Here is a 13221-nt window from a genome sequence, read left to right on the forward strand (position 1 = left end):
CCTCAAAGCCCAGAGACGGAATCGGCTGGGGGGCCCTCCCTTCTCAGACATTACTGGAGGCAATTTTCTGCAAATCTAATTGTAGTTTGACTATATAATTCAGCAATAAAATTTTTTACTAATGTACTTAACTGACTATGTCCACTCAGTGAACAATACATGACTGTTCATTTGTATTTCCCAAATACTGAGCACATTAAAAAAAGAAAAACCTGATTAGTTCAGCAAATTATCGGATTTGAATCAGGAAACTAAGTGGTAACATTTTCTATAACAAACTTATGAACAAAAAAGTTAAGAAAATCAGGTCACAAAAATAGAACTTGTGTTATTTCCTGGAATCTGACGGTGGTAATTTATATAATGGAGCTGCAGTGAGAAAGGCTACCAGGTGACCTCATTCTGAACCCGTCTTTAGAGCTGACAAGCAATCACCAGGAGTGCGGCAGCCCATAATTCCCCCACATAGGAAGACACCCAGCTCAATAAAACTTCACTTGGGGTCTCTGCAGGCTCTGAGGTGTGCAGGAGTGTGCAGGAGCAGCTCCTACCACAAAGTTTGCAGTCAGTCAAGTCTCCACTCTTTCCCTTGGGACATGAGACGTAGTGTAGACAAGGTCCAGACATGCTCTACGCAAGGTCTCTGCACATGGGTAAAAAATGCAGGTGTGAAATTCATGTTCTCAATCCGTGAAACAACACCCATGAAAAATGCAACTCTGTTCCAGGACATCACGCAGAATGAAGACATAATGCAATTGCGGTAAATTTGAAAATTACAATTGTTTGTGGACTGCACATTTTTTCATATGCCTTCCAATCAATCATGTGGAAACGTGTATTCTGTATAAAAATCCGCAGCATGTTGGCTCTGAGAATGCGCCTTCCTCCCTCCACCTACAGGGAGAACAATGCGCTTGGATCACACACCCGGCTGCTGCTCTCTGACGTCCGTGATGTGGCTCATGCTGAATCCCGTATCCTGCACTCCATTCTTAGCAATAGAGCGAGCTCTGCACTCATCTGAGGCGGAGCCATTGCTAGGAGTCATGCGGGTTTCCTGAGGGGCAACTTTGACTTGCGCAAAACTCAGTGATAATCTGGACTTTCTTTGCACAGCACATAAATGTAAGAAGGTTCCAACCAATCCTCCCTCCCTCTCTCCTTCACTCAGGGACAGGCTTCCATCACATGCCATCGGCTTTCCCAGGCTCGTTTACCCTCCATGCATTTTCCCTCAAAAGGGTGGATGCCCTCTTTTGACCAACGTATGCAAACTTAATCGGCTACTGGAGATTTCTGCTCAGAAGATGAATAATAATACACATATTTTAGCAAAATTATTTATAACATAAGTCTGATTCTATTGTCAAATATAAACTATTAATTAATATTAAATTAATATTGCATTAATATTAGTATTAAAATAATCAATATAAAATATTAATCATGGCAATAATCTATTTTGTGTGTCACCTTGACTGGGACAGAGTCTCAGTTATTCAGTCAAACACTAATATAGGTGTTGTTCCGATGATATAATACAGGTGTTATTAAAGCCTGTCATCACTTTTCTCTAGGTCAGGAAGATTGTCCTAGATGAACTTGTTCAGTCTGATTTAATCCTAGCAGAAGAGGAGACGATGGAACTCTATGGTGGACAGCAGATGTAGGACTTCCAAGGAATTCCAGCTTGTCTTTCCTGATGAGCGGCTCCATTGGCTCTGGCTGTGCCTAGCCAGACCTCACAATTGCTGTCACGCCGAGCTCGCAGCACAATAAAGTCATCCTCAGCTCTCCCAAAAATCACAGGTGGGGTGGGGGCTCTGTGATAGGGTGAGAAGCACAAGATCATCTCGACATCAGTGTCCCATTTGAGGAAACAACTAGGAGTGTCCACTTTCATTCCCCAAATGCGTCCATGCATAGAGGACAGCAGGGGCGTCCAGGCAACCGGGAATGAGAAAGATCCCTCAGCCTGCCAGGTCCTCAGGAGCCACAACCTGAGCCACACCTGAGTTCCACGTAATGTATCTGAGGCCTGCGGTTTAGACCACAGGACGCACACCCTCCATTTTAAGAAAAAAGGAGAAAAGGGAAGTGTAAGAATGAAAAGGAAAATTGATTAGCAGAGAAAGGACCAAATGGATGAATTCTGAGTCAAATGTTCAGTTTTAAAGGATGATGGGATTACTATGAAAACTGTCAGGATTCTAAGGACCCTGGCCCTGGATGGATGAACCTCCCTCTTGGTCCCAATCTGAATCCAAAACCCTGTTCCAATCAGAGATTCCCATGGAGACATCCGCTCTGAGTCTGATTGGAAAACACTTCCCAGGTTCCCCTGGGCTTCCTCGGACTCTGATTCTGGTGACCAGGGAGGGTCATTTCTGCTCCCAAAGTGACACTCAGGCTTCCGTGGTGGTGAGAACGTGTCCTCTTGTCACAAAAGCAAAGAAACATCGGGGGGAAAAGTGTCACATTCAGAGACATTAAGTGTGAGTACAGAATTGTAAATCTGAAAGGGTCTCTGAGGAAACTTGATGATGAGGCAGCCCCAGATGCTGAGAGAAAGTCAGCCTTTAGCACCACCAGCCCCTGCCACAGAGAACAGCCCAGTTCACAGGGCCCAGGACACCCCCTCGTGGTCTCAGATGCCCTGCAGGGAGGTTTGTGTCTGGGCTCACACTGACTTCCCCTCACTGTGTCTCTCGCACAGTAATACACAGCTGTGTCTTCCGCTCTCAAACTGTTCATTTGCAGATACAGTGAGTTCTTGGCGTTCTCTCTGGAGATGGTGAATCGGCCCTTCACGGAGTCGGCGTACCGTGTGCTACCCCCATCACTATTAATAAGTGAGACCCACTCCAGCCCCTTCCCTGGAGCCTGGCGGACCCAGTGCATCCAGTAGCTACTGAAAGTGAATCCAGAGGCTGCACAGGAGAGTCTCAGGGAGCCCCCAGGCTGTACCAAGCCTCCCCCAGACTCCACCAGCTGCACCTCACACTGGACACCTGCAAACACAGAGACACCCTGGTCAGAAACTGCCACACAAATCCATTGCTTATCTCACTCATGTCCATTCACACTCCATATCTCTAGTTTTCCGTCAATCACCTTCTAAAATAGCAAGAAGGAAAACCCAGCTCAAGCCCAACTCCATGGTGAGTTCTCTGTGCAGTCCTGATCAGCAAGCAGAAGCACCTGGGAATCCCGGGGCTGGGGCTCCTCTCCCACATCTGCAGGGTCAGGGTTTGGCTGCTTTTCATCAGCAGGGGGAGGGCCCTATTTGCATAACTCCTACTATATAGCAAGCTCTGGGATCAGACACCTGAAGAGAGAGCAGGACCCAGAGCAGATGAAAGTGTCCTGAGGAGAAGATGGATGACAACAATGGGATTTGAGAAAATGTGCTTAATATGAAACTGCTGTGATAAAAACTTTGCATTGATCACCTTATTTCAGATTCACCTATGTGTGTAAATTATGTTCTGTAGGAGTCAATGTTCTCTATTTACAGATGTAAAGTAAACCCACACATGGATGGGCTCCGTATGTACCTAAGAGATCATGTCTGGGATGAGTGAGTTCTGGTATCTGGGCCTGCGCTTCTCACCACTGGCCCTGACTCCTCCCTTAGCCAACTGCAGGACAGAGCTGGACATGCCTAGTGTGGTTTGCAGAAGCACTGCCTAATCAAAATATCTGTGATTTTGCTGCACTCTCCTGTTTACCTTAAACTATGGAGAGAACTAGGGTTCAGGTAGATAAATTTTCAGGTATCTCTGATGTTTAAAATACTGGTATCTATCTTTCTGTCACTCCTACATTGTCTAATTTTCAACTTGTCCCCACATAATAAATTTTATAATATTTGACTGACAGATTATGAACTTTACATATTTAAAGTGTAAAACTGATCATCATTACATAACTATTACCATGATAAAGAAGGTGGACAAGTGAAATTCCCTCAACTTCTTTTCTGTCCTTCTACTTCCTGTTTCTATTTCCTTATCCTTTCTCCTTCCCTTCTGCCAACATATCCCCAGGCAGCTACTAATCTTCTTTATATTACTTTACATCAGTTTTCATTTTCCAGAATTTTAAAAAGTAGAATCATATACACTCTTATTTGTTTGGCTTATTTTACTCAATTTAAATACTTGATAATTTAATCTTCTTATTGTGTATATTGGTTGTTCTTTTATTATGAATGATGGGTAGTATTCCAGTAAACAAAGTTACCATAATTTGTTTTTCTATTAGGCAGCTGATCAATATTTGGATTCTTTTATTACTTTTGGTGTTACTAAAAATTTTGTTATTCAGATTTGAAATGTACATAGACGAGAATTTCTTTTTTTTACAACAACAATAAAATCAACAATAACTGTTAAACAGAGAAAATGGACTTTTGCAAATTGTCTTTAATATTTTGGATCACTGAAATTTTAAGACAATCAACAAACCTGAAATCTAGAGAGAGACAAGTTCTTGTAGGGAGAATCAAAGCGAGGGTGTGAGCTGAACTGAGGCAGAGTTCACCAAATGAAATACAGGCTAGTACAAGATAAAATACACTAATATACATTGAAGTGCTTTGAGTGGAGTGTGGTAAGCATGTTTTTAGTGTGAAATTCTCAGGGAACACATACTGAAGAGTTTTTCTATTCTTTTGAATGCCTTTCCCTTATAATGAGAATAGTCACAAAATATCTTCCTTTCCCAAAGTGTTTGTCTGGGGTGTATCTGAGCCCACACTTCTGAAATGCTTCCAGAGCCAAGTCTCTTAGGCCCACTACAGAACTAAGAAATTACTCAACGGGGCAAACCACCGAAACCAGTATCCTAAAGGCCCTGGTTTAACCCCTGGGGAAATGAGGTGGGAAGACAGATCCCCACCAAAGTTCTACCGGGAAGCAGCTCCCCTCTCTTAGGGAATCAGAGCCTTAGTCTGCAGGGCAGGGCAGGGCAGCAGATCTGGAAGGTGGAGACACCCATGGAGAACACCGGAGCTGTGGGAGGGAACACCTGGAGAAACGGGGGGCTCTACCCCAGGGGAAGGGGAGCTGCCCAGCAAGGCAGAAAGGAACCCCCATGTCAAACTTCGGGGTTCCAGGGAGGGAAAAGGAAACGGCACCACGTTGCAAACCCGGGCAGCAGCCACTGCCCACCCCGCCAAGGGTGCGGGGGTTCCTGGGCCTCGGCAGGCTCTGGACGGCTTCCCAGGCAGCATCCCCAGGGGTCTGCCTCATGGCAGGGCGACCACGGAGGCTGCCACTCCAGACCACTGGCCGGGGTAGTGATCAGCTCTGCCAGGCCTCCCTGAGCACCGGGGCAATGGGGAGAGTCTGTGGAGATGTCACCCCTGCCCTGGACACCGGCCAGGGCCCAGCGAGGATCAGGAGCCCCTGCCCAGGCTGCAAGGAGGGGCAGAGGGAGCTGACGCTCCACGGAGCCGGTGGGAGCCAGGCATATCCATATTTATCTCAGTGGATCTCAGGTTATTTGCACATTCATGGGACAGAGCAATTCATGGAAGGGTCTGGAGTGGGTCTCTGCTATTAGCTGGAGTGGTGGTAGCACATACTATGCAGACTTCGTGAAGGGCCGATTCATAACTCAAGACCTGATCCAGGACAAGAAAGGGAAGATAAATGACACATCAGCCATACAGGAGTGAGATGCTGGTGGTCCAAGTCATAGTCCTGCTGGAGGAAGTGCATGTGCTGCTCCATTTGCAAACTCGTTGTGAACAGAGGTCCTTTTAATGAAAAACAAGCCTCCACAGGACATGCTTTTCACTGTGAACACACGTTTGATTAGCTGCTTTTCACTGTGAACACACATTTGATTAGCATGGAGACCAGCTCTATCATTTCTGGGACCATCACTGTCCATGACCCTGAGCAGGGACTTTGGACTCCTGCTGGCCTCAGGTACCAGCACAGTTCACTGGTGACTCTGAGAAACTGATTGCTGGATGTCCCACGTGAGTGTCCAGCAGGTCCCTCTGAGATCTGCTCAGTGCTCCTAAGACAGTGTCTCCAGTACTTGGTGTCCTGAGATCCCAGGCTCTTCAATAGAAACACTCTTGGTTTACAGATTTGCCCTGTCATGTGTGATTAGAGCTGATTTTCTCATATCACAGACAAGGGGAATGAGATGAAACAACAGTTTGGAATTCTTTAGGAATTTATGTTCCCAAAATAAGTACCAAGTAATTTGTATTTTGAGTAAGTTTGGGTTTTCTTTCCTATTGCATTTATGAGAATTTCGTGAAGTGTTTACATACCTTCAGTTCATATCCATAGATCCTCATCTTTACATATTGATTTCTCACTCACTTGGTCTGTGCACCTGCTGCACTGTCAGATCCACCTCTGTACGGTCACTCACACAATGTAGGCAACATTACTTAACACTGAAATTTAGTTCCTTATTCATAGCAATATGGTGTCTCCAACAATTCTGTACTCATTGAATTAGTAAAATCATTCCCATCTTTCATGTTCTCACTATTAAGATATTTATAATCCTAGAAACCCACTTTAAAAAATAGTTCTCATTCCATGTCTTCGGTATTGAATGAGAACTATTTTTTAAAGTGGATTTCTAGTTATAAATATCTTTGTGAGGTTGAGGGAGGGAGAGCCTTAGGAAAAATAGCTAATGCGTGCCGGGCTTAATACCGAAGTTGTTGGTTGATGGGCGCAGCAAACTGCCATGGCAAACAAATACCTATGTAACAAACCTGCATATCCTGCAGACTGACCCTGGAACTTAAAATAAAAAATAAAATAGAAAAGTTCTCAGCGCCTTAAGTTGTCTGACTGGTTACGATATAATGGGTTACATAAAGGCAAGTCAGCAACTTGCCTTTGTGTAAAAACTGTTGAACTGTTTTGTTTGTGTTTGTTTGTTTGTTTTTCTGATAAACGAAGACACAAACTCTGAGTGGAAACGTCCTCCCAAGCCTCCTGTGCACCCGATCTGGGGCTGGAACCGGTGCCGTGTGGCTCCTGAGCGCCCCCTCCAGCTTGGCTCTTGCCTTGCAAGAAGGTTCCTGTTCCTGTCAGGACTCACAAAGCATTTCCCCCCAGCATCTCCAGTCCAGCATGAGGTGTCCTGGTTTGGAATATTCCTTCAGTAACACCATACATTTTTTATACCATCTCTTGGAACAATCGATTAGCCTTACTAAACCTACTGAACTCTGCAGGGAGACCCAAAGCAAGGATTCTGTGACACAGGAGGGAGCCTCTTCTCTGAAGCTCCAGATGCACCGAATCAGTGAACCCACAATGAATCCGAAAACTTGCAGGAAGTTTTGGAGTGCTTTGTTTCTCCCTTGGGTTCTTGTAGTTGAATGTTGCATCTGAGAGTTTCTGCAGGTGCAGCTACTTTCAGACTAAAGTCAATCTCTATTTACAATTCTAATAACACAACTTTTCCCTTCTTATTAGTGTCTAGCCTAATACAAAGTGCCTCCTACAATGACACTAGGCCCACTAGATTTTTCTCCTAGAAATCTAAAGCAAACAGGATACAAGTGGAGACTTGGGAAGTGCATGCAGGAGATTTTTCTTCTTCCCTCACATAGGATAAGATTTTGGAAATGTTCTTCCCCTTAGGAACCTTTGGAGAAGGCTCCTGGTATATTCCTGAATAAATAATCCTCTCCAATTCTGACCCATAGAAAATGTATTTGAATTATATCTTTTAAAATCTAGAGATTTATCGAGGGGAAGTCCAGCAGAATCTACATGTTGGAGCATAAACCAAAAGTACAATCAAAGGTCACCTTGATGTGTTACTGGAGGCAGAATTCTGACCTTATTACATCTACATGGCATGACTGACATAAATGAACTGGCAAGAAAACAGAGAAAGGACATGGCAGAACGCTTATGAAAAAGTCTCAGCAATTTCAATTTTCTTCTGACGAAGCTGAAATTGTGAAAGTGAAACAGTGTGACTGGACATGTCTCAGATGATGTTATGTTCTGGAAAGTACCTCCAATCCTGGGTTAGATCCAGTAGGTGCACCCGTCACGCAAACCTAAAACAGGGACTCATTCCTTAAACACGAGACATTCCAATGAGAAAGCTGTTCTCGGGTGAGTTGCAGAGCAGGGAGGAGGAGATGGAAGTGTCCTTGGCTTTCCAGAATTGCTGAAACTTGAAGACCAAGGCCGTGTCTGAGAGGCAGAGATCCACCTATGAGTACATCACATCAGCTCTGTCTTCAGGAATCTTTGGCTGTGTAGGACGATAAGGAATATGATTTATTTATTTCCGGTTACCCAATGTGCTTCAGAGAAAATGAAATTGAAAATTCAATAAATATGTTTGTGCCATATTAGGGGAGAGAACATGTATAAGTCATGGCAATACAAGTGCTCACTTCAGAGCCTGCAGAAGGAGCAAGTGCACAATTGAGAGAACGAAGCGCCCTGCCCCAGGAAGCAGGTGCCCTAACGTCATCCCCTGAGAACTGTCCTCCAGCAGCCATGCATCAGTTGAACCTGTGCTTCTGCCTGGGATCTTGTACATAGGGTGGAGAGCAGAGCACAGCTCAATTCCTCCTCAACCGTGACCTACGATGCGGCCCCTCCCTTGAAGCTTTATTCTAATAAGTTGTTAATATGAAATAACAGCACTAACTTTATCTGTAACCTTTCAGGTAGGAGCCAGTGCTGTTCAGAATTGTTATCACTATTATTTTCATCACCCTTAGAAACCAGAAAAATACCTGTGTGACCCTTCATCTCAGACCTCAGACGACCACTTTGCAGAGGGCACACCTGCTTTGTTTCCATCACAAACATGGCATTAGAACAGGAAAGTATGTGTACCTTGTTATGTAATTTATCTAAATTATATTACATTGGATGAAATTAGAATTAGTAAGCAACACTTACAAATTTAGCTGAGGGCATATGTAAGCAAACTGTCGATGGTGTGTCTTCATTTCTCCTTGCTTATTATAGATAATGTGAGAGGAGAGAGGCAAATTAAAGAGGAAACTATTGACCAAGGTGGACTCAGGTACTTTAAAAATAAAGGAGGTTTTCACATTTTTCTGGAAACCCCATTAAATTAAGCAAATTAAGGAACTTTAAGACATTTTTTTTTTTGCATTCTAGAGACAGAAAATGAAAATTCTGCAGCAGATCATTTTGCCAAACAGGCAGCTTTAAACTAGTTTGTAATTTGACATAAATATTCAAACAAAAAAACCCCAGGTGCAAATAAGAAATTATAAAATTTCAATGTTTAATAACTGCTTGAGAGAAGCTTGAACTAACATTATTTTGATGAATCACACCTCAAAAATAAAACTGTGTCCAATGGTCCAACTTTTCAAGGGGCTGCTTGAATAAATAGTTTCTACCTCCCCTAACCGTGAGTCCTGGCAGAATCTATCATCCTCTAAAACCTGGGGACCATTAAGAACAGAGACAGAAGTTTGAACCCTATGAAGTTTTGAGAGACTCAAAATTACTGTCTGGGCTGGTTGGTGTGGGTTATCTCTATGAGCCTAGTGTTTGAAGAAGTGTATGATGGTTTTTGTTATAAAGAACAACAAAGACAGTCAAGGAAAATGAAGAAGCAGGGGAACATGGTCCAAAGAGAAAAACAATCTAAAGGTCCCTAAACAGACATCAATGAAAAGGAAGCATATGGATTACCTGGCAGAAAATTTAAAGTAAATGTTAGAAACATGTTCAATGAGCTAGTGGTAGCATGCAAGAACAATGTGAGAATTTTAATAAAGACAAAACATTTAAAAGATGACTAAACAAAAATATTGATCCTGAAGAATACAATAAGTCAGCCCAAAATTTTAACAGAGGATTTTAGAACAAACTAGGTCAAGTTATAGAAGAAACAGTAAACTCAAAGAAAGATCATTTGAAATAGTAGAGACAGAGAAGAAAAGTTTAAATGAAAGAAATAAAAATGAGTTAAAGACTATGGGCCAGGAAGGATGCTGAACACTAAATCATGCATTTGAGGAGTTATACAGAGATAAGATAAAAGGGGTAGTGAAGGAAGAGGGGGGGGCGGGTAGAGAGAGAGACAGAGAGAGAGAGAGAGAGAGAGAGAAGATAAATTATTCAAAATAGTAGCAAAAAGTCTTTCCAAATTTGGAGAAGGGAAGCAAATATTCATCCACAACAAAGAAGCTCTATAAATTTTAAATAAGATAAACCCAATGACAAAAAAATGTGACTCAGTTTAAAACCACATTGCTGAAAATAAAAGAGGTTTTAGAAAACAGAAAGAAAAAGAACAGATTTCTCAGCAGAAGGTTTTCAGTTCAGAAGGGACATGGATTACATTCAATGATGTGTGGTTTAATGGCAGAGATTCTTTTTGAGAAATTTGTCCCTGGGTAATTTCATCATTGTGGAAGCATCAAGGGTGAATTTGCACAAACCTACAAGAAATACCCTGCTACACATAGGCTATGTGGAATAGCACAGTGTTCTCAGACAACTAACCTGTACAGCGTGTTACTGCACTGAACACTGCAAGAAACTGAAACACCATGGTAAGTATCTCTCTATCTAAACACATCTAAACATGGAAAAGGTTTAGTGAAAATATGTTATTACAACATATGTGGCCACAAAAATGTATGTTGTCTATTGTTGACTGCAGCATTGTACGTGACACACGACTTTACTCAAATTGGCGGCAGGGCGGCGGCTGCGGGGGGGGGGGGCGGTGCTAAAAATAAACAAAACTCTGCCAAGAAGAATCTTTATCATGGAAATCCTTTTCAGAAATGAAGATTGGATTAGAACTTTCCCAGACAATCAAAAACTAAAGGAGTTCTTCACCGCTGGGCCTGCCTTAAACACCAAAGGGTCTCAACTAGGTCTGCAGAGTAATTATGTAGCTGCATCAGCTCCATTCTGGCCTCTGTTATGTGACAGTTTTGTGTGGATTTGCTTTCTACACTCTCATGACTTTTTTCTCTCTCAACTTCTAAATTCATTTTCCTTTTAATTCGCAATTTATTGAAAATATTCATATTTAGCTTAGAACATAAAAAAATTTTGGAAAAAATTCATCTTAAACCCACCAACTCTAATTAACTCTCTTTAGGGATGCCCATTTTTTTCTTGTTTTCCTATAGGATGTGGCCCTTGTTTCTACCTCAGTCCAATCCTTCTTTTCCTATGGATGAGGCATCCAACCATCACACACCCAGGACCATCTTGGAGGAAGGTACCCTACCATCAATCTCTTCAGCATTCATGTGCACAGGGGCCATTCCTTCAGCTGTTGTATGTGCTTTAGGGTTTTCCATTTAAAACTGTTTTTCACTAGTCCCCCAAATAAAGTCCTTGGACCTTAAAAAGTGATGTGGTGTTGAGGGCATTGACAGCCAAATTTTGCTGAAAGTATCTTCTGCCCTTGGTAATTGGGGAAGACTGGGAAGAAGGTAACAAAACACAGACCCCATGTAGCTCCTCATTTAGCAATAGATTCAGTGCAAATTTAGAAAGTTGAAGACATAGAGTGATGTTGGTGTGGTTTTCTGTGATATAATAACGAGACAGCAGAAGATGGTCAGTGGTCAGTTTCCATCCAGCTGGTACTCGTTGTCCATTAGTTACATCCTAATAAAGGATAAAAGACAACTTTTGTGACAAAGCCCCAGGGCTTGTTTAAAAGACCTTGTCCCAACAGGGACATGACAGTTTTTATATGAGAGCTACTGTTTTTGCCTAATTCATGTGAAAATCTGAGAGATATGCCCAGCCTCAGGGGGCTGCTTCTCCCTCCAGGAGACAGAGCTAATAGAATTGTGTGGTATTAGTCTGTCTGTGTCTTCATAAGACAACAGGAGTGGGTGGCTTAAACAACAAATATTGATTTTCTTAAAATTCTGCAGTCTGAATATCGAAGATCAAGGTGCTGGCAGGGTTGGTTCCTGGTGCAGCTTCTTCCTAACTTGCAGAGGCCCACCTTCTAGGGCACTATGTCTCCACGTGGCCTTTTCTCTGTGTGCCCGTGAGAAGTGAGAGGTCTCTGGTATCTCTTCCTTTTCTTATAAAGACAACAGGTCTATTGCATTGGGGTCTCACTTATGACCACATTTAACCTTAATTATATAATCAAAATTCCAATATAGATCCATTGGTTTTAGGGTTTCAGCACATGAATTTCAGAAAGGGCACAACTAAATTGATGACACAAATCAAGAGATGGGGAGAAGCATTAGTGTATATATATATATATCAAAAGGTGTAATGGGCCATGCAGGAAGTTGTAGGAAAGTTCCTAGTAATTGGTGAAACTTCAGTTGTAAGAGGAAAATTTGCCTTCCTCGTTTCTTTCCTGGCACAAGGATGTGTAGAAGTGGGAGGAGCCCTACAGAAAGCTGAGGTGCTGGTGAGGAGGGAGAGCACTGAGCAGATGAAGAAGCCCCGCCCTCCCTGCACCTGCTACTGACCCGGCCTCCTGCTCTGTGGGCCCCGCGCGCCCCCTGCTGGTCCTGAGCGGCACCTGCGCCCGCCCCCTCCGCCTCCCTGCAGGGAGGTTTGTGTCTGGGCTCACACTCACCTCCCCTCACTGTGTCTCTCGCACAGTAATACACGGCTGTGTCCGCGGCGGTCACAGAGCTCAGCTTCAGGGAGAACTGGTTCTTGGACGTGTCTTTTGAAATGGTGACTCGACTCTTGAGGGAGGGGTTGTAGTTGGTGCTCGTACTACTACCATAGATATACCCAATCCACTCCAGTCCCTTCCCTGGGGACTGGCGGATCCAGCTCCAGACATAACCACTGCTGATGGAGTAACCAGAGACAGCGCAGGTGAGGGACAGGGTCTCCGAAGGCTTCACCAGTCCTGGGCCCGACTCCTGCAGCTGCACCTGGGACAGGACCCCTGTGAACAGAGAGACCCACAGTGAGCCCTGGGATCAGAGACAGCCTCCCATATCGTCATATCTGCATCCCCGAGACACTCACATCTGGGAGCTGCCACCAGGAGGAGGAAGAACCACAGGTGCTTCATGTTCTTGCACAGGATGTCCGTGACTCTCAGAGAGCATTTCCCATGTGAGCTGGACCCTGAATTTAAGGAAATGTGTGGTGGTTTCCTGTGGGTGCCTAAGTGAGGATTTGCATGTGGGTGGTGCCTTTGTTTGGAGAGGTGAAAAGGGATGAGGGAGGCCCCAGTCTTTGGTGCTCACCC

At 43.6% G+C, this 13221-nt stretch overlaps 1 protein-coding gene, 1 pseudogene and 1 gene segment (V, D, J or C); all 3 read right to left on the reverse strand.

The window, feature by feature from the left end:
- LOC103229827 (homer protein homolog 2-like) overlaps window positions 1–13221 on the reverse strand; it is a 150101-nt pseudogene that overhangs the window by 96129 nt on the left and 40751 nt on the right.
- On the reverse strand, window positions 2284–3224 carry LOC103229839 (uncharacterized). Its single transcript, XM_007988073.3, has 2 exons — window positions 3118–3224; window positions 2284–3014 (listed from the first exon to the last, which is right to left on the reverse strand). The coding sequence occupies exons 1-2, from the start codon at window positions 3161–3163 to the stop codon at window positions 2284–2286; spliced, it is 777 nt and encodes a 258-aa protein (XP_007986264.3). The 5' UTR covers window positions 3164–3224.
- Window positions 10700–13107, reverse strand: LOC103229849 (immunoglobulin heavy variable 4-38-2-like). The segment is given in 3 exon segments: window positions 10700–10743; window positions 12589–12912; window positions 12996–13107. Coding segments are annotated over 3 exon segments (414 nt in total).

Source organism: Chlorocebus sabaeus, chromosome 24, assembly GCF_047675955.1.
Source record: "Chlorocebus sabaeus isolate Y175 chromosome 24, mChlSab1.0.hap1, whole genome shotgun sequence".
NCBI lineage: Eukaryota > Metazoa > Chordata > Mammalia > Primates > Cercopithecidae > Chlorocebus > Chlorocebus sabaeus.

Excerpts from the sequence above, each read along its gene's own strand:
- LOC103229839 (XM_007988073.3), bottom strand. The coding sequence starts at position 3,163 with ATGGAGTTGGGCTTGAGCTGGGTTTTCCTTCTTGCTATTTTAGAAG. Across the intron at positions 3,015-3,117 it reads CCTTCTTGCTATTTTAGAAG|GTGTCCAGTGTGAGGTGCAG; the intron begins GTGATTGACGGA and ends CTGTGTTTGCAG.